We start from the raw sequence: 18,563 nt of genomic DNA, 5'->3' as shown, positions 1-18,563 counted from the left end.
CATACTCCATCAGGTATAAACGAATGTCAGGTGAACAAAAATGCTGGCTATTGTGTTTGCTACGCTTTGTGTGTGTTGTTTGGAATGACTTTTTCAGTTTTCTACCAAGTCTGAACAGCTCTCTGAGCTCGACTTGCCCGGTGGGAACTGGGAATTTCAAGCGCATCACGTGCTGCGAGGGATCTTTTGGCATTGCTTTTTCCTCTCTCTCCCAAGTTTTTTTTTTTTTTTTTTTTTTTGGCCTGTTCTTTGTGTGATTTTAACCCTTCTGCGCGGCATGTTGCCTGTCTCATGTCTCTATTCAGGCCAAGCGAATTTGCATTTGGACTGAACCAAGGGTCTGTTTTTCGTTGACACCACCAGCCTACCAGATCGACATTTCTCCGAGAACTCGACAAAAAAGAAACTACGCCATCAGATGTCTTTGCATACCAAACAACACCCGCCTTGCTACACAAATCTCTCGATTTCACCTCCTCGTGGGTAATCGTTTGATCCGGGCTCTCCTGAGCACTGCACACAAGCCGCTGCTCCCTGCCTTCCTGATTCGAGCACTTCCTTGCCCTTTACATCTAATTGCTACGCCCAGCGGTTCTAAATTTAAACCATATTTCCTCAGACCAGTTCCCGTTCCAAACTTTTTTTTACTCCCATTATTCCACCTTCTTTGTTAGACACAGTTGCAAAAATCGAAAAAAAAAAGCAAAACATCGTATTAGAAAAACTTTCCAGCTCGGTTGAAAAATCATCTTTTTTTTTTCTTTACTCAGCCAGAAAAGTTTCTCATACGTTTTTCCTGCCTCACACGGTCCTTTTATTTCGCGTTGAGGAGTTTTTTCGTTTTCTGTCTCTGATCCCCCTTCAGTCTTTCGCTTTATCCCTAAAACTTTTTGTTCAAAACGTGGTGTGTGACTTCAAACGCTGATACTAACAGACTAGATGTCTTACGATAACAACCACAACTACTACGACCCGAATCAAGAACAGGGTGGTCAGCCAGGTGGTGAATACTACCAGCAGGCGCCCTATGATGAGATGGGTCAACCAGTTCAGTACGAACAGGGTGGTGAATACTACGACCCTAACCAGCAGTACCAGCAGCAACCTTACGACATGGATGGCTACCAGAACTACGGCCAACAAGGCGCTGCTGGCTACAGTGCTGATCCAGAGGCCTTCTCTGATTTCAGCTACGGTGGTGGCCACGCTCCTGGTACTCCTGGCTACGACCAGTACGGTGCCCAGTACACTCCTTCTCAGATGAGTTACGCTGGTGCCAGATCGTCCGGTGCTTCTACTCCTATCTACGGTGCCAACCCTAACTACGATCCTTCGCAGTTTCAGTTGTCTTCGAACTTGCCTTACCCTGCTTGGTCTGCTGACCCTCAGGCTCCTATCAAGATCGAGCACATCGAGGACATTTTCATCGATTTGGCCAACAAATTCGGTTTCCAGAGAGATTCTATGAGAAACATGTTCGACTACTTCATGACCTTGTTAGACTCCAGATCCTCCCGTATGTCTCCTGCCCAGGCTTTGTTGTCTTTGCACGCTGACTACATTGGTGGTGACAACGCTAACTATAAGAAGTGGTTTTTCGCCTCTCAGCAGGATTTGGATGAGTCCATTGGTTTCGCCAACATGAACCTTGGTAAGATCGGTAAAAAGGCTAGAAAGGCCAGCAAGAAGTCCAAGAAGGCTAGAAAGGCCGTTGAAGAACACGGTCAGGACATTGATGCATTGAACAATGAGTTGGAAGGTGACTACTCTATGGAAGCCGCCAACATCAGATGGAAGGCCAAGATGAACGCCTTGAGTCCGGAAGAGAGAGTCAGAGACATTGCTCTTTACTTGTTATTGTGGGGTGAGGCCAACCAGGTCCGTTTCACCTCTGAACTTATCTGTTTCGTCTTCAAGACCGCTCTTGATTACTTGAACTCTCCACAGTGCCAGCAGAGACAGGAGCCAGTTCCTGAGGGTGACTACTTGAACAGAATTATCACTCCAATCTACAGATTCATCAGATCTCAAGTTTACGAAATCTACGAGGGTAGATTCGTTAAGCGTGAGAAGGACCACAACAAGGTTATCGGTTATGATGATGTTAACCAGTTGTTCTGGTACCCTGAGGGTATTTCCAGAATCATCTTTAACGATGGCACCCGTTTGGTTGACATTCCAATGGAGGAAAGATACATGAGATTGGGTGAGGTCGAATGGCAAAACATCTTCTTCAAGACTTACAAGGAAGTTAGAACCTGGTTGCATCTTGTTACCAACTTCAACAGAATCTGGATTATTCACGTTACTATCTACTGGATGTACACTGCCTACAACTCCCCAACTTTATACACTCAGGATTACGTTCAGACGATCAACAACAAGCCCACCGCATCTTCCCAATGGGCTGCCCCTGCTATGGGTGGTATGATCGCTGCTTTTATCGAAGTCATGGCTACTGTTTTTGAATGGATGTTCGTCCCAAGAGAATGGGCTGGTGCTCAACACTTGACTCGTCGTCTCGTATTCTTGATTATCATTTTGGTTGTCAACATTGTTCCTTTCGCTTACGCCTTCTACTGGGCTGGTTTGTCTGCCATCTCGAAGTCGGCTCATGCTGTTTCCATTGTTGGTTTCTTCATCGCTATCGCTACTTTGGTTTTCTTCGCTGTCATGCCTTTGGGAGGTTTGTTCACTTCTTACATGAACAGAAGATCCAGAAAATACGTTGCTTCCCAAATCTTCACTGCCAACTTCCATTCCTTGAGAGGCTTGGACATGTGGATGTCTTACCTTCTTTGGGTTACTGTCTTCGCTGCCAAGTTGGCTGAATCTTATTTCTTCTTGACTTTGTCTTTGAGAGATCCTATCAGAAACTTGTCTACCATGGAAATGAGATGTAACGGTGAACAATGGTTCGGTGACACCTTGTGTAAACAGCAGGGTAAGATCGTTTTGGGTTTGATGCTTCTCGTTGATTTGTTCTTGTTCTTCTTGGATACTTACATGTGGTACATTATCTGTAACTGTGTGTTCTCCATCGGTCGTTCGTTCTACTTGGGTATTTCTATCTTGACCCCATGGAGAAACATCTTTACTAGATTGCCAAAGAGAATCTACTCTAAGATCTTGGCTACCACTGAAATGGAAATCAAGTACAAGCCAAAGGTTTTGATCTCTCAGGTCTGGAATGCCATCGTTATTTCCATGTACAGAGAGCACTTGTTAGCTATTGACCACGTTCAGAAGTTGTTGTACCACCAGGTTCCATCCGAGATTGAGGGTAAGAGAACTTTGAGAGCTCCAACTTTCTTCGTTTCCCAGGATGACAACAACTTTGAGACGGAGTTCTTCCCAAGAAACTCCGAAGCCGAAAGACGTATCAGTTTCTTCGCTCAATCTTTGGCCACCCCAATCTTGGAGCCATTGCCTGTTGACAATATGCCTACCTTCACTGTTTTCACTCCTCACTACTCCGAGAAGATCTTGTTGTCCTTGAGAGAAATTATCAGAGAAGACGACCAGTTCTCCAGAGTTACTTTGTTGGAATACTTGAAGCAATTGCACCCTGTTGAGTGGGACTGTTTCGTCAAGGACACTAAGATTTTGGCTGAAGAGACTGCTGCTTACGAGAATGCTGACGACGAAGAGAGACTGAACGAAGATGGCTTGAAGGCTAAGATTGATGACTTGCCATTCTACTGTATTGGTTTCAAGTCTGCCGCCCCTGAGTACACTTTGAGAACTAGAATCTGGGCTTCTTTGAGATCCCAGACTTTGTACCGTACTGTTTCCGGTTTCATGAACTATGCCAGAGCTATCAAGTTGTTGTACCGTGTCGAAAACCCTGAGTTGGTCCAATACTTCGGTGGTGACCCAGAAGGTTTGGAATTGGCATTGGAGAAGATGGCCAGAAGAAAGTTCAAGTTCGTTGTTTCTATGCAGAGATTGGCCAAGTTCAAGGAAGATGAGATGGAGAACGCTGAGTTCTTGTTGAGAGCTTACCCAGACTTGCAAATTGCCTACTTGGATGAAGAACCACCTTTGAACGAGGATGAGGAACCCCGTGTCTACTCCGCTTTGATTGATGGTCACTGTGAGGTGTTAGAAAACGGCAGACGTCGTCCTAAGTTTAGAATCCAGTTGTCCGGTAACCCGATTTTGGGTGACGGTAAGTCCGATAACCAGAACCACGCCATTGTTTTCCACAGAGGTGAGTACATTCAGTTGATTGATGCTAACCAGGATAACTACCTTGAAGAATGTTTGAAGATTAGATCTGTTTTGGCCGAGTTTGAAGAATTGAACGTTGAGCATGTTAACCCATACGCTCCTGGCTTGAAGAGTAACAACGATGAGAAACCTGCTCCTGTCGCTATTTTGGGTGCTAGAGAATACATTTTCTCTGAGAACTCTGGTGTTTTGGGTGATGTTGCTGCTGGTAAGGAACAGACTTTCGGTACCTTGTTCGCTAGAACCTTGGCTCAAATTGGTGGTAAGTTGCATTATGGTCATCCTGATTTCTTGAACGCTACTTTCATGTTGACAAGAGGTGGTGTTTCTAAGGCTCAAAAGGGTTTGCACTTGAACGAAGATATTTACGCTGGTATGACTGCCATGTTGAGAGGTGGTAGAATCAAGCACTGTGAGTACTACCAGTGTGGTAAGGGTAGAGATATGGGTTTCGGTTCTATCTGTAACTTTACCACCAAGATTGGTGCTGGTATGGGTGAGCAGATGTTGTCCAGAGAATACTACTACTTGTCTACTCAGTTGCCATTGGACAGATTCTTGTCTTTCTACTATGGTCATCCTGGTTTCCACATTAACAACTTGTTTATTCAATTGTCTTTGCAAACATTTATGTTGGTGTTGGCTAACTTGAACTCCTTGGCTCACGAATCCGTCTTGTGTGACTACGACAGAAATGTTCCTGTTACTGATCCATTGTTGCCATTCGGTTGTTACAACTTGGACCCTGCTATTGACTGGATTAGACGTTATACCTTGTCCATTTTCATTGTTTTCTGGATTTCGTTTATTCCTTTGGTTGTCCAAGAGTTGATCGAGAGAGGTCTTTGGAAGGCTACTCAGAGATTCTTCAGACATTTTGTTTCTTTGTCTCCTATGTTCGAAGTGTTCCTTGCCCAGATTTACTCCAACTCCTTGTTCACTGACTTGACTGTGGGTGGTGCCAGATACATTTCTACCGGTAGAGGTTTCGCTACTTCCCGTATTCCTTTCTCCATTTTGTTCTCCAGATTCGCTGACTCCGCCATCTACATGGGTTCTAGATCTATGTTGATTATCTTGTTTGGTTCCGTTGCACACTGGCAAGCACCATTGTTGTGGTTCTGGGCATCTTTGTCTGCATTGATGTTCTCTCCATTCGTTTTCAACCCACATCAATTCGCTTGGGAAGATTTCTTCATTGACTACCGTGACTTCATCAGATGGTTGTCTCGTGGTAACACCAAATGGCACAGAAACTCTTGGATTGGTTACATCAAGCTTTCCAGATCCAGAGTTACTGGTTTCAAGAGAAAGTTGACTGGTGACATTTCTGAGAAATCTGCTGGTGATGCATCCAGAGCTCACAGATCTAACGTTTTCATGGCTGACTTCTTGCCTTGTGTCTTCTACGCTGCTGGTCTTTTCGTTGCTTTCACTTTTATCAACGCCCAGACTGGTGTTACTAGATGGACAACAGACGGTAGAGACTCTGACGAGCCAATCCAGGTGAACTCTGTTTTGAGAATTATTATCTGTTCCCTCGGGCCAATCGTTATCGATGCTGGTTGCTTGGGTGTCTGTGTCGCTATGGCTTGTTGCGCTGGTCCATTATTGGGCTTGTGCTGTAAGAAGACTGGTGCTGTTATCGCTGGTGTCGCTCACGGTGTTGCTGTCATTGTCCACTTGGTCTTTTTCGTTGTCATGTGGGTCTTGGAAGGATTCAACTTCGCTAGAATGTTGTTGGGTGTTATCACAATGATCTACATCCAGAGAGTCATTTTCAAGTTGTTGACTTTGCTTTTCTTGACCAGAGAGTTCAAGAACGACAAGTCCAACACCGCTTTCTGGACTGGTAGATGGTACAACACCGGTATGGGTTACATGGCCGCTACTCAGCCAGCCAGAGAATTCGTCGCTAAAATCATTGAAATGTCCGAGTTTGCCGGTGATTTCATCCTCGCTCACTTGATTTTGTTCATTCAGTTGCCTATCTTGTGCGTTCCACTCATTGACAGATGGCACTCCACCATGTTGTTCTGGTTGAAGCCATCTAGACTCATCAGACCTCCAATCTACTCCTTGAAGCAGGCCAAGTTGAGAAAGAGAATTGTCAGAAAGTACTGTACCTTGTACTTTGCTATTCTTGTTCTCTTTGTCGTCATTATCGCTGCTCCAGCTGTCGCCGGCGGACAGCTCGACGATAACCTTGGTGCTGACATGGACGGCAGTTTCGAAGGTCTCTTCCAGCCAAGAAAGGTGAAGAACAATGACACTGGTAAGGTCTCCTCCTGGTGGTCTTCTGGTGACAACAAGATCACCTTCTGGAGTTACACTCCAACGGAATCCAACACATACACTACTAAGGATTTCTAAATCTCATTAGTCTGTTTATTATTTTATATTGGTTTGAATTATACAGTTGTATTTGATAGAACAAATTGTAGAGCCTGGATCAGATTAATGATATACTGTCATAATTAGTTCGTCTATAAATGCTAATTTTTCTGGGGGACCTCTTGCTGTTTCTTCAAGATGGCATGGTAACCATTAAGAATCTCCTCGCATTTAAGAGGAGTTTCACAATCAGACCACTGGACGACCAAATCGCCTGAGTAGTAGTGGAACTCATCTTGAGCTTCTTCTTTAAGAGCATTTTCGCTGTGCTTTGAGTTTATCGTTCTTGCAGGGACAATAGCAGTTCTGCTCAACACGAACGGATGCCACTGGAGAACATGGGTGATTGCAGACTCTGGACCATATGGGAAGTTGTTATAATTGAGGAACAAGCGGTCTCCCCAAGTGTCTAGTAGACCTCTGCCCAAGAAGTCATTTTTGACTATGAAAGAGCCAGACTCGATTTTCCTGTCTGACTGGGTAAACACGAGTCTTATACGTCCTGGCTGAACGTTCTTATAAGTCTTGATAAGCCCATCAGGTGGGATAACAGGCTGCTCCAAGAGCAAACTTCTCTTTAATGCCTCAGGTCCCACCAAGTAGTCTATGAGATCAACCTTCTGGTTCATAACAAATCCATCTTCATCAAAATACCAGAACCATTCAGCATGTGGGAATGCAAACATGGCGGCTCGTAGACAGTAAATACGGACCCACTTGGCTCTTTCCTTGTCTGTCAAAAAGTTCAACGAGTTCATCGTAGGAATAAACTCTTGAACCCAACGAACATACACACCGTAGTTCTGTTGATGGCCGTAATCGACTCTATTTTGCACGATCTTGGTAATAGCGTCAACGGAATACCTGTCAAAGTCAACAGCAGTGACAATGACCGCTTTGGGATAATTTTTCATGGACTTTGGTCTAAACACAACCTTGTCGTGGTTCTTGAACGTGTTCTTCACCAAAGCATCTTCCAGCTTAGCGTTATCCGCCTCCTCCTTCTGCTTCTGAACCACTGGGTCCTTATCATCAAGCACATTTAGCGATTGCAACACCGTTTTCTCCATCTCAGGCACATCAGCGTCTCTCACCCGCACCTGTCTCACCAAGTTCTTCCCTCCAAGCTCCTTAAGTTTAGCAACATGTTCCACGGCAGGATATATATACTTTGACGGCGTCTCGATCACCTGCTCGGAAGTGTAAGGATGTGCTGGCGGGTACCGAGGCGCTGGAGGAGCCCAATGACTTTTTATCCACAGAAGAGGGTTCAAGAACCAGAAAAAGACTAGGGCAACGAGAATGAAGCCTATTTTGTTGGAACGCGGGCGGATGGCCTTGAAAGTGGCTGGTTCCGGTAAGAAGGAGCTGGAACCAGAGCCAGGCTTCTGTTTAGGCCTTAACCGAAGAGTTAGCATGAAAAGAAGGTGGGATCAAATGCTCGTCTATTTCGGAGGGTTGGTGTTTTGCGAAGATATGTCTCTGGGTGGGAGGGTGCAGGACAGAAGGGTCTTGGGAGTAGTATAGGGAGAAAAGAAGGTTTGGAAGTAGAAGTTATTTTTTTTTTAATTTGTGGGTAGTCTTCGTTTCTTGGTGTTTTTGTGAGAATTTTTTTTGTTCTGTTTTGTGTTTCGAAGATCCCAAACCAGTAGAGGTGTTGCCGCCGTTTTTGTATTCTTCTATTGCATGTTTTGATGTAGAGTGGGCAATATAGAGGCATTGCTAAATATGGGCTATAGCGTGGGCTGCGTCCACCGAGGCACGAGAACGGCCTGGACGGAGAGGCCAGCACTATAAGGGGAAGGAAGTTTTCGGGGTGGGAAGTAGATGGTATGAGACGTGGCAGGTGCTGTGGAAGACAGATGAGTGTAGTAGTGTCTAGCACCAGTGAAGCTGAGGCCAGAAGAACCGGTTTCGGGCTCCGTCAACCAGCCATGCTCCTTGAATTCTTCAATCACTGCCATCAGTCAAACCATTCAGAGACAGCCTCAGGGGTAAACCTGCCAATTCCTTCTCTGCGCCGGTGGCTGAGAATATCTTCAAAATGTCCATTGTCTCACAAAACCTTATCTCAATCAAAATTAAAGCATCGTTTACGATTGTCCGACTCTATCTTCAATTACCTGAAGTGCAACTTGTCTTCTTCTCTCTGCAACAGAGTTCGCTATCAGCCTGTTGGCCTTGCTCACTTGTTCAGAGATCTTCTGGGCACGCAAGTTACTCTGCTCAACAGCCTCGTCGTTGAAAGGCGTGACAATTCCCAAGAGAACGCTAACATCGTAGACCAGGTTAACCACAACCGACGTAGGACCTTTAATGGCGCTGGGGAAGAACTCAACAAGCAGAAAAGCGTCCGACGCGTCTCCGCTGGTGATGGTAGCATTGCTCTGGTCTCCACTTACGGAAGTAACAGGCAAAAGCGGGTCGGTAGCGAACGTCTGGTAGAATCTCAAGTAGTTGTAGCTGACAAAGAAAGACACCACAGAGGGCACAGCAGGATACAACGACCTTGAGATGACCAACGACCATAACGACACAATGACTAGAAGTATGAATGGGATGTGTTTCACACGGAAGTTGATAAGACCTTGGAACAAAACCACATTGTGTTCTGGAATGATCTGTTTGAGCACCACAAGGAACCCAAAGAAGTAAGAGATCCCGCCACCCAAAGGTTGATCCATGCCTCTCACGTCATTACGGAAGATATTGCTCACAATGGCCACCATGACGGTTGTCAAGTTTGTAAGCGATCCCACAAGCACAATAAACTTGAGTACCTCCTTATACCCCCAGAACTTTTCAATATAGTTTGTAGCAAAGAAAAGCACCGTGGCCGAAACCAAGTATGACAAGATGGTGATTTCAGCGAAAATAGACGTCACGAAAACCCATGGATGTGTAATGGCGTGTCTAGGAATCAACTGGATATATGGGATAGTGATATCATGTAGCTTGGTGGGTTCCTCCAATTTATTCAAATTGTGCACCTTAAGCACAAGCACCACCGACGAAGTGACTATAAGCGCAGCAAGACTAATACGTGTAGACTTTGCAGTCGACCTCCACAGCGTAGGAAGGGCCATTTTCAGGAGAAGTAGAACTGGATGAAATAGACAGATGTGTATGACTTTAAGAGAATGCAGGAAAGTTCATTTTTGTATGGATGGTTTTTTTTTTTCCCCTACTCAGAGTTGGCTGAGGGAGAGTCTTTTCGCAGCCGCTACCATGCCTGGGGGAAGTTCATAGACTGGTTTATCTGAGCGTTTTAAGTCTCTGATTTTCTCCCATTGGCGGATAATTCTTTGCATTCTTTTGAGAGTCCATTCGTTTTCGGCATTGACTGTGGGGATGACTTCGCCAATGTCGAAGAACACCACAAAGAATGAGAGTTCTCGGAAGGACAGATGCTCACTGTAGGGAAGGGTATAGATTTTGCAGGTGGACAGATCGATTTTTTTGTACTTGTTGATGATCTTGTCGGGTGGGTTTTGGCGGAGGACGTCTTGTTTGTATGAATATGCTGGGACGGACGAAAGAACGCTGGCGGTGGATACTAACGATTGGCCTTGCGCTTCCACCATGGGCACTTCGTCTTCGGCGTCCACGAAGTTTTCGTCTGTAACGTTACTGTCAAAGGTCCAGCCCGTGGGCCGTAGGCCAACACACCGTTCAAAGTGCTTGAAGTACTCGTTGTGGTTGAAATAGTTGGCCATTTCTTGTGCTTGGCCTACGATTTTCATGGGCACGAGATGGATAATGGCGCTGGGATGCGTCCCTAAGTCGTCGTCAGTAATGACTTCGTCGAGGAAAGTGTCACCATAGGTAGCAATGATAGACTTCTTGTCGCCTCGACTGTTGATGTTGGATATGTAAATAGGGCATTTATCAAGCTGCCTCAGGATCTCAATTGCGAGCTTTTCTTTGCCAATAACGTACGTTCCAACTAGAATAAGAAACTTCTTTTTCTTCTTCTGTGCTCCTTTGAAAAGGAAATCGGTGATTCGGCTCTGCGAGTACGTCCCGAACCATTCGGCGAAAAGCTTGTCGTTAGCAACTAGATCGCTGAACATCGACCCAACACTTGAACATATTAGCTCTTGTTTTGGAAAGTTATACTTTGCAGACATGTACGTTGTGTCCAAATAAACCTTGTCAAGCTTAAGTGGGTTCTCCTGTTCGATATGGAACGGCCGTAGCGCAGGATGTGATACCATCTTTGGGCAGACCCTGAAGTCACCGCAATGCAACATGTATGTGGATTCTCCACTTAGGGAGACCGATTCGAATAGAAATATAACAGCGCCAGGGCAATGATTAGCGTCTATAGGTGTAGCATAAATGCCTGGGCTTTTCGAGTCAGACGGCTGTGCCTCTTCTTCACTGTTCTCATAAGAGTACACTTTATACCGCACATCAGGCTCCATCAAGTAGATGAAAGCCGGATCGATATTAAACCTGATGGTCAATAGCTTGCCTGTGATAGTAGAACAATAAATAATCTTCGAACCTAGCGTTCTTTCACGAGGCCACCGTTTGGTGATACCTCCATAATGGTCCGAGTGGAAATGCGATAAGAAGTATTGAGTAATCGACTCATGCGGCTTGAAATTGAATGCATCCACAGAGATTTGGTACTTTTCATCTTGCTGTGGATAAAAAGTCAAAATTTTAAGCTCTGGAATAGGTGTCTTTCTCGAAGACGGTAGTAGCTCAGTAGGTGACTCGTCTATATCCATCCTCAGCCGTTGCCTCTTAGGTGCCTCCTCCTTCGAGTTAACATACCGTAGTCTATCTTTCTGAACAGCCGAAAGCGACGCCTTCCTCTTCTTTGTCTGTGACGGTGTTCGAGAAAGAGCAGGTTGGCTTTCACTCTTCACGCCATTTTCCACCTTCACCAGGCCATTTTGCAGCCGTGTAAGTTCCACCTTAACTTCCTCCAGCGGCCCAAATTCAACGCGTTCCGTCTTCACAAACACATCTTCTCCCACACTCCCCAACGTAAGACACTCTTCCACGTGTTTTATCCTGAAATCCATGTCCCAAGGCTCCATGCTTATGGCGCATACTGGACATGGGATGGGTTCTGAGGCAACCTCTAGTTCTGGAAAAGGTTCTGGATCTTCATGGGTCAAGTCGATATGTGACTGGATCCTCTCCTGCTGGAAAGAGAACTCGAGGATCGACAGCTGTTTCTGCTTACGACCCATGAGGAAAGATCTGGTAGAAGGGTAAATGGCAAAATGGAGAATCTGGGGCAAGCAATGGCTGTGGTGCACGGGTGCGATGACAGCACTTATCGCTGCGATGCCGCCTCACTTAAGTTGTCATAGGTACTGTGAGAGAGCTATACTGAGTGATCCAACCCCTTAAGAGTCCATTGGAGAGAAGAGATTGCCCTATATTTGTCTTCTTTGAGAGCTCTTTATATTTGATTTTCGTTTTCCTGCTTTTTCATTGGTAGATCATCACTTGGCTTGTTATTGTCAGATCAGATACATAATCAGATCTTATCAGTGACAATAAGAACCACTGAAAAATAGAAATATCTTCGATTGGCCAAATACCATTGACTTTATTTGACCTCCTCGTTAAAAGACATCCCTTATCTTCATCTATCCAAGTCCCCAATTACTTTCGATGGGCCTCTTGACGATCATACGTAAACAGAAGCTTAAAGACCACGAGATCAGGGTTCTTATATTGGGCCTAGATAATGCTGGCAAAAGCACTATTGTCAGTAACCTTATGGGCCTGGATCCTCGAGATGTGGCGCCTACAACAGGGTTCCTGATCCATACGTTCCCCTGGAAAGGGTACAATATCAATGCATGGGATATTGGCGGACAACTTCTGCTTCGAGGGTTCTGGAGCAACTACTTTGACCGATCAGATGTGGTTATTTGGGTCATTGACGGCTCAAACCTTGATCAGCTCGAGGAGCTGTATCGGGAACTACGAGAAAAGGTTATTCAACAGGACCAGTTATCTGGCGTATACTTTGTTGTTTTGATCAACAAGGTTGATTTGATGGGCGACGAAGAAAGAGAACAGGTGAAGAATATGGTTGAAGACGAATTGAACCTTGCCAGTGAAGTTCCACTTGAAAAGTACACCATTAGAACGGTTTCTGGGATCACTGGCGAAGGTTTACACGACGCCATCGACTGGATCGTGGACAAAGACGTCTGGTAAACCCAAAGAGGGTGTTTATTACCGGCACTAAAACGGCCATAACCTTCAGCCCCAGAACAGTCATATTCTACACCCATTCCAGTGTAATAAGTCACCTTTACAGGCACACATTACACACCAATTACGCTACGAAAGAAGCCCAAAGCGGTCACGATCTGATGCACTTTCAGTTCGATGATCCCGTTGCTATTTACCGTTGCCGTCTTGTGAAAACAAACCAGAGTCATGCCTCGTCAGCCCCGGTGGATCTATTTACTCTAACCGCACACTCCGAGAAACCACAAGCGACTCCCCAAAAACAGCACAAAGCCGTCCCCAATAGGCAAGTGCAATTTAAAGTCCTCTTATTCCCATCTGCCTGTAATTTAAAGATGCACGACAAGCGGCTCTGGCGTAATTATGGCGACGAACTGGGGATAATTGGATGAATTTACGCATCCCATTGATGCCGCCTAGCGTGAAAAAATCAGAAAAAACGAGACTCAAAGATTCGTGTCTGTTTACTTTCGCGCCAGAAAAGCCTCAGGGCCTCTCGCGACTGTCTCAGGCCCAAGCGAGATGGACTCCAAAAGGTCCACCAAAACGGGAAAAAACATGCAATTTGGAAGCAAAAAAAGAGGATTTTAAAAGTAAACATCACAACAAACCCCAATATCGTTTTACTTTTTTAAATTTCCTCCAGTATTCCCCAAAACCTTACCTTCTTTTGCATCCCCAGTTGCTGCAAAATGCAGAGCTAAAAGTCTCCCGCGCCATTTGCACCCAAAGGAGGTGCTTCTGGCGCCGCGACGCGGTCTTTTTTTCTTTGCTACTATGCGGCCCCCCAACACCACTTTGGCCCTGGAACATGGGCCTATTCGCGCCTTTTGCAGAGAGATGCTGCACTGCCGCTACACATTACACGGTTCTGGGCAGAAGCGGCGTCTGAATATAAGGAGCGAAGGAGCCGGGGTTTTTTAGCTTCTTTCTTGGGATTTACCTTTCTTGTGGGCCTGGCTCGAATCTATACTCCTTCCTTTTTACTTTCTTTTTTTGATTGGAAAGATGTCAGCGATCGTTTCTGCCCTCACTCAGTGTGAGTTGGAGGAGAACAATAACTTGGTGGAGATTCTTTCGTTGGTGAGGTCTTCACGGAAATCTGAAGTTGATGCCAAATTGGCTTCCGTGGTTCGTGGCTTGTGTACGAAGAACCTGGCGCTTCTAGCGTTGCTTCGTCAGTGTGATCTGGATATGGCCAATGACGAGAAGGACGTGTTTAAGTCTTTGGTCAATGACTTTATCGTGTGGTTTGAAGATGCCTTTGTCGTGTTTGAGAGGTACTTATCGTGTTTCCCTTTGCCTGAGGATTACGATTACTCCAAGTTCTCTAAACCAGTGCTCCATGTGGGCTGCTACTCGGCTTTCATCGACCTGGCCATCTCCAGTTTGCGCAATCCGTTCATTGTGGAGAGATTGACCGCTTTCCGTTGCCAGATCACGTCTTTGCTCGACCGTTATTCTGACCACTTGAAGCTCCGCAACTTGAATAAAATTTCGTTTGATAACGTTCAAGGTTTTGGCGGCAACAAGGTTTCTTGTTCATTCACTTTAGACGAAATCATCGATAGAACGAAAAACGAGCCATTGTTTGTCAACTCGGCTCAGGTTGAATTGCTTCTTTTGAACCTTAGAAGCAGCACCGGTGCTCCTCGCTCTCCAGGCTCTAATTTCAATGCTTTGGCTGTGCTTCAGCGTCACGGCGACGACGACCCTCGCTCCTTAATGTTCCCACCTTTCCGTATCAACGAAGTTGCCATTGAATTCGCCGAAGAGGGTCTTACACTTCAGGCTATTTCTTTCTTTTCAAAGGCTCCTCAAGATACAATCACGATATCGGGCTCTCCCGAGACTTTAACGACTTGGAACTCTAAAATCTGCAAGATCTTCCCTCAAATTAATAACAAGTTGAAGCCAAGCAGCAAGTTAGAGCTCGCTGGCTTGGGTATTTCTTGCCTGAGTTCTGATGACGATTCTGCCAGTTCTCCAGATAACGGAAGCCAGTCTTCGTTCACGTCACCTACTGAAAGCTTGACTGATGATCAGGAATCAAGAACTCGCAGACCTTCTACAGAGATTATGAAAAAGACCCTTGGAAGTGGTCAAACTTCTACTGGAAAGGTTATCAAGACTATGAACTTGGTGGAGAATGAGGTTGCGCCTAGCTCCGCTAAGGCTGAATACTGCTTCGCTGATGATATGGAATCTGTCATCAGTAGTGACGACGATGAGGCCCTTGAAGCTTCTTTTGAAATGGTTAAACCAAAGTCCAAGACCGTGTCACCACCTAAGGCGGATGTTTATAGAAACGCAGCTGGTTCTGCTATCAACATCCACGAATTTGGCAAAAACTATAACCCATCGTTCTGCTCCGTCAACGAAGTCACTACTGAGAAGAAACCAAAGAAGAATTTCCTTTCCACGTTGTTCAAGAAGAATAAGTCGAAGGAGTCTTTGGCAGAAACCAAGCCTGTCGTGCTGGCCAATACCCAACCTAAATCAGCTCAGCCAAAGCAGCATAAACCAAAGCAACAAAAGAGCTCTCAACCGGAAGGTTCCTCAAAGAAAGCGTCCAGCTCTACAAAGGAGAGACAGCCTAAGCTGGCTGATCGTTCCAAGAAAGCACCAACACCTCCTTCTAAGGAAAAGACCAAGCAAGCACCAAAAGCCAAGATGGCTCCACCACCACCTCTTGACTTGACTGGAATTTCTAATGTCCCAGATTCATCTGCTCCACTGAGTGCTACGTCAAGTACGTTCAACAGAACTTTGCCTTCTCCATTTGCATTGCCATCGTCTACTTCCAGTTATTTCTTCAAGCCTCCAACGCCTGCTTCTACAAACAACAACGACTCGGTGACCAGCTTGGCATCTAATTCTTCCGAACAACCATTGAGCATTCCCGAATCGTTGAAGGATATCATCAACTCAGAGAGTACTGTTGATTTCTACATGTCTCCAACCTCACCTAAGGCCTTGAAGGTCTCAAAGTGGAAGAGGAAGTATGCTAAATGGGAGATGCTTACTACCAACGACAATCTTTTCGTGAAGATTGTGACCAACTATGACTTGCATAAGTCGTGGTTGCTTACCTTTAAGGAGGAGTACGACGAGGAGTATGGCGAGATCATTGACAAGCCGCTTCTTATTTTGAACTTGGACCAGAACACCCAGGTTAGAAAGTCTTCTGCTTTGGACTTGGAGATCAACGCAGTTAATTCTATCAACGAGGAGAAGATCCTTATTATAATGCGCTGTTTCAATGGCAACTTGATGAACAATCTTACGAAGAATTTGGATGATATGTTGGATGTCATGCAAAGCAAGTCTCCAAACAAGAACCCATCGTCGTCCGAGTCAAACACGACGTTGATGTCGTCGCTCATGAGCAAGCCAAGTCTTTCTTCTACACTCCCAAGTCTCCATCTTGAAGATTCCAGAGAAAACAGCTTGAGTCCTACAGCACCTCTGGAGCCCCAGCAGCAGGAGACCACGTCTAACATGCTTTTGCTCGATAGAATGACCGTGAGACTCCACAAGCAGTTGGAATCGTACGAGAAGATCCATGAAGTGTCGTCGTGGAAGACTATCGCCATGTACACGTTGAGCGTGTGCCATTCGGCTGGTAGCGTCGACAATGGCATGTACCATTTGATCATGGAGAACCAGGGTGGTGCAAATGCCGAGCAGAGTGAAATCTCCTGGACGTTTGACGAGTCGAACATCCGTGACCGTATGGAGAAGATCGGTAAGGCCGGTTTGTTGGTGAGACCAGGTCTGGATATCTACATGATCGAGTGCAAGTGTAAGAAGGAGCTTCGCAGACTCCAAGGACTTTTCTAATATGCTGGCAGCAGCCAGATATGTACTACTAAAGGAGGCGAACCCGCTGTATTAATAGGTAACTAATAGACAGATATTCCAGAGATGTGTAGGACCATCCTTTCGACAAATGACGTTCCCAAGGTAAGTCGATCGAGGAGGGAAGTCGACGAAGGAGTTCCCTTCACCATCCATTTAAACTCTCCATCACCTTTAAGCTCTTCATCGTCGTTCTCTTAATTCGTCTGCTTCCCTTCTCTCCCTCTCGCATACACCTTTCTCGCATTTTGCAGCCATTTCTCACCACCACAAACCACATGTTCTTCCACCACTGGGCGTCCCAAGCGCTCCTATTCGCCTCTACGGCACTAGCGTCAACTACAAGCTCTACAGACATCTCGCCAATCCACATTGCCTCTAACAAATTCTTCGACGAGGCCGGAACCCAGTTCTTCATCAAGGGCATAGCGTACCAGCGGCAGATGCCAGGCTACGAGAACCAGCCGTTCCCAGAAATCCAAAAGGGCTACATCGACTCGCTCGCCCACCCCGAAAAGTGCCTTCCAGATATCGAGCTCCTCAAAGAACTCAACGTCAACACTATCAGAGTGTACCAGATAGACCCAGACCAGTCCCATGAGACATGTATGCATGCCTTGGCTCGCAACGGTATCTACGTCTTGGTAGACCTTCTGGAGCCCAAGCATGCGATTAACCGAAACGACCCTTCGTGGCATACCGAGCTTTTCCAGCACTTCCAGGCGGTTATCGACAACATGCACCGATATGATAACGTACTAGGGTTTATTGCGGGAAACGAGGTGGTGACTTCTTCCAGTGATGCCCTGGCTGCTGCCTATGTCAAGGCAGCCATTCGCGACTCCAAGGCCTACCAGAGGCAGAAAGGGTACCGTCAGATACCTATTGGATATACCGCCAACGACGACGAAGAAACACGAAAAGAGGCTCTTCAGTATTTCCAGTGTCCTAGTAATAGCACTGACAGCGTGGCTGACTTTTACGGCATCAACATGTTTGAATGGTGTGGGTATTCTACGTTTGCAACCTCTGGGTTTAGAGCCAGAACGAGGGAGTTTTCGCAGCTGGCGGTGCCGGTATTCCTCAGTGAGTTTGGGTGCAACTCAGTAAGGCCCCGGCCATTCACGGAAACAGAACTGTTATACGGCCCGGAAATGGCCGGGGTGTGGCTGGGCGGCGTTGCCTATGAATTTTTTGAAAACGAAAACCACTACGGGTTGGTGTTTGAAGAAAAGACTGGACGGTTGCAAAAACTGGCTGAATTCGATACTCTCAGGTTGAGGTTCACTGCTGCGCGCCCACCGCGAGCTGAAAATACTGCCTGGGGAGGGAAAAAAACCGCCCCAGTGTGCCCCAAATGGCCAGTTCTGGCAGACCTTCCAGGGACGCCAAACGATGAAATTTGTGGGTGTTTGGGGGAATTGGTCACGTGCAAACCAAAACTGGAACCCAGCGAGTTCGATAGTCCTGAATTGTCCAAAGAAAACCAGGCTTTATTCAAGAAAGTGTGTGAAGTGGTGGACTGTTCAGCTGTCACTGGCGATGGAGGAAGTGGAAAGTATGGCCAGTTTAGTGGGTGCGCGCCAGTGACGAGGTTGGCGTGGGCGCTACTGAAAGCTGAGGCAGACGGAGTGGAGTGTGATTTTGGGGGAAAAGCAGAGAGGTTGGGGGGAGTTAGGGGGCTGGAGAAATGTAAGGGGATTGATTTTTTGGAAAAAGGAAGGGGGAGTCCAGGGAGGGTGGGTCCCTGACGGTGGCTTCTACTTCAGTTTCGGTCTCTCTGGGGGAGTCTATTTCGCAGCCATTGGCGAGACAGGTGAACCTGACGAATGGGACTAAGGTCG

General features: G+C 46.2%; 7 protein-coding genes across 7 annotated transcripts; 4 read left to right on the top strand and 3 right to left on the bottom strand. All coding sequences in view use genetic code 12, as the record gives it.

The window, feature by feature from the left end:
- Positions 1 to 939: 939 nt before the first annotated feature.
- Positions 940 to 6,606, top strand: GSC1 (1,3-beta-glucan synthase; the record flags this gene model as incomplete). Its single annotated transcript, XM_025484888.1, has 1 exon — positions 940 to 6,606. One exon carries the CDS (start codon positions 940 to 942, stop codon positions 6,604 to 6,606), a length of 5,667 nt encoding a protein of 1,888 aa, XP_025339819.1.
- A 122-nt stretch (positions 6,607 to 6,728) lies between these two features.
- Positions 6,729 to 8,045, bottom strand: MNN11 (alpha-1,6-mannosyltransferase; the record flags this gene model as incomplete). Its single annotated transcript, XM_025484887.1, has 1 exon — positions 6,729 to 8,045. The coding sequence occupies one exon, from the start codon at positions 8,043 to 8,045 to the stop codon at positions 6,729 to 6,731; it is 1,317 nt and encodes a 438-aa protein (XP_025339818.1).
- A 675-nt stretch (positions 8,046 to 8,720) lies between these two features.
- CXQ85_001168 (uncharacterized protein) lies at positions 8,721 to 9,713 on the bottom strand (the record flags this gene model as incomplete). Its single annotated transcript, XM_025484886.1, has 1 exon — positions 8,721 to 9,713. The coding sequence occupies one exon, from the start codon at positions 9,711 to 9,713 to the stop codon at positions 8,721 to 8,723; it is 993 nt and encodes a 330-aa protein (XP_025339817.1).
- Positions 9,714 to 9,815: 102 nt separating this feature from the next.
- CXQ85_001167 (DNA cross-link repair protein PSO2) lies at positions 9,816 to 11,837 on the bottom strand (the record flags this gene model as incomplete). Its single annotated transcript, XM_025484885.1, has 1 exon — positions 9,816 to 11,837. The coding sequence occupies one exon, from the start codon at positions 11,835 to 11,837 to the stop codon at positions 9,816 to 9,818; it is 2,022 nt and encodes a 673-aa protein (XP_025339816.1).
- A 430-nt stretch (positions 11,838 to 12,267) lies between these two features.
- On the top strand, positions 12,268 to 12,822 carry CXQ85_001166 (Arf family GTPase; the record flags this gene model as incomplete). The annotated part of the gene is made up of 1 exon (XM_025484884.1): positions 12,268 to 12,822. The coding sequence occupies one exon, from the start codon at positions 12,268 to 12,270 to the stop codon at positions 12,820 to 12,822; it is 555 nt and encodes a 184-aa protein (XP_025339815.1).
- Positions 12,823 to 13,866: 1,044 nt separating this feature from the next.
- On the top strand, positions 13,867 to 16,701 carry CXQ85_001165 (uncharacterized protein; the record flags this gene model as incomplete). The annotated part of the gene is made up of 1 exon (XM_025484883.1): positions 13,867 to 16,701. The coding sequence occupies one exon, from the start codon at positions 13,867 to 13,869 to the stop codon at positions 16,699 to 16,701; it is 2,835 nt and encodes a 944-aa protein (XP_025339814.1).
- A 296-nt stretch (positions 16,702 to 16,997) lies between these two features.
- PGA5 (1,3-beta-glucanosyltransferase) lies at positions 16,998 to 18,340 on the top strand (the record flags this gene model as incomplete). Its single annotated transcript, XM_025484882.1, has 3 exons — positions 16,998 to 17,809; positions 18,173 to 18,277; positions 18,307 to 18,340. The coding sequence occupies 3 exons, from the start codon at positions 16,998 to 17,000 to the stop codon at positions 18,338 to 18,340; spliced, it is 951 nt and encodes a 316-aa protein (XP_025339813.1).
- Between the last annotated feature and the right edge of the window lie 223 nt (positions 18,341 to 18,563).

This window comes from Candidozyma haemuli (genome assembly GCF_002926055.2).
Source record: "Candidozyma haemuli strain B11899 chromosome Unknown B_2014730914, whole genome shotgun sequence".
NCBI classification, from domain to species: domain Eukaryota; kingdom Fungi; phylum Ascomycota; class Pichiomycetes; order Serinales; family Metschnikowiaceae; genus Candidozyma; species Candidozyma haemuli.
The sequence above is the reverse complement of the archived record's forward strand: the minus strand, read 5'-3'. Positions and strand labels throughout refer to the sequence as shown.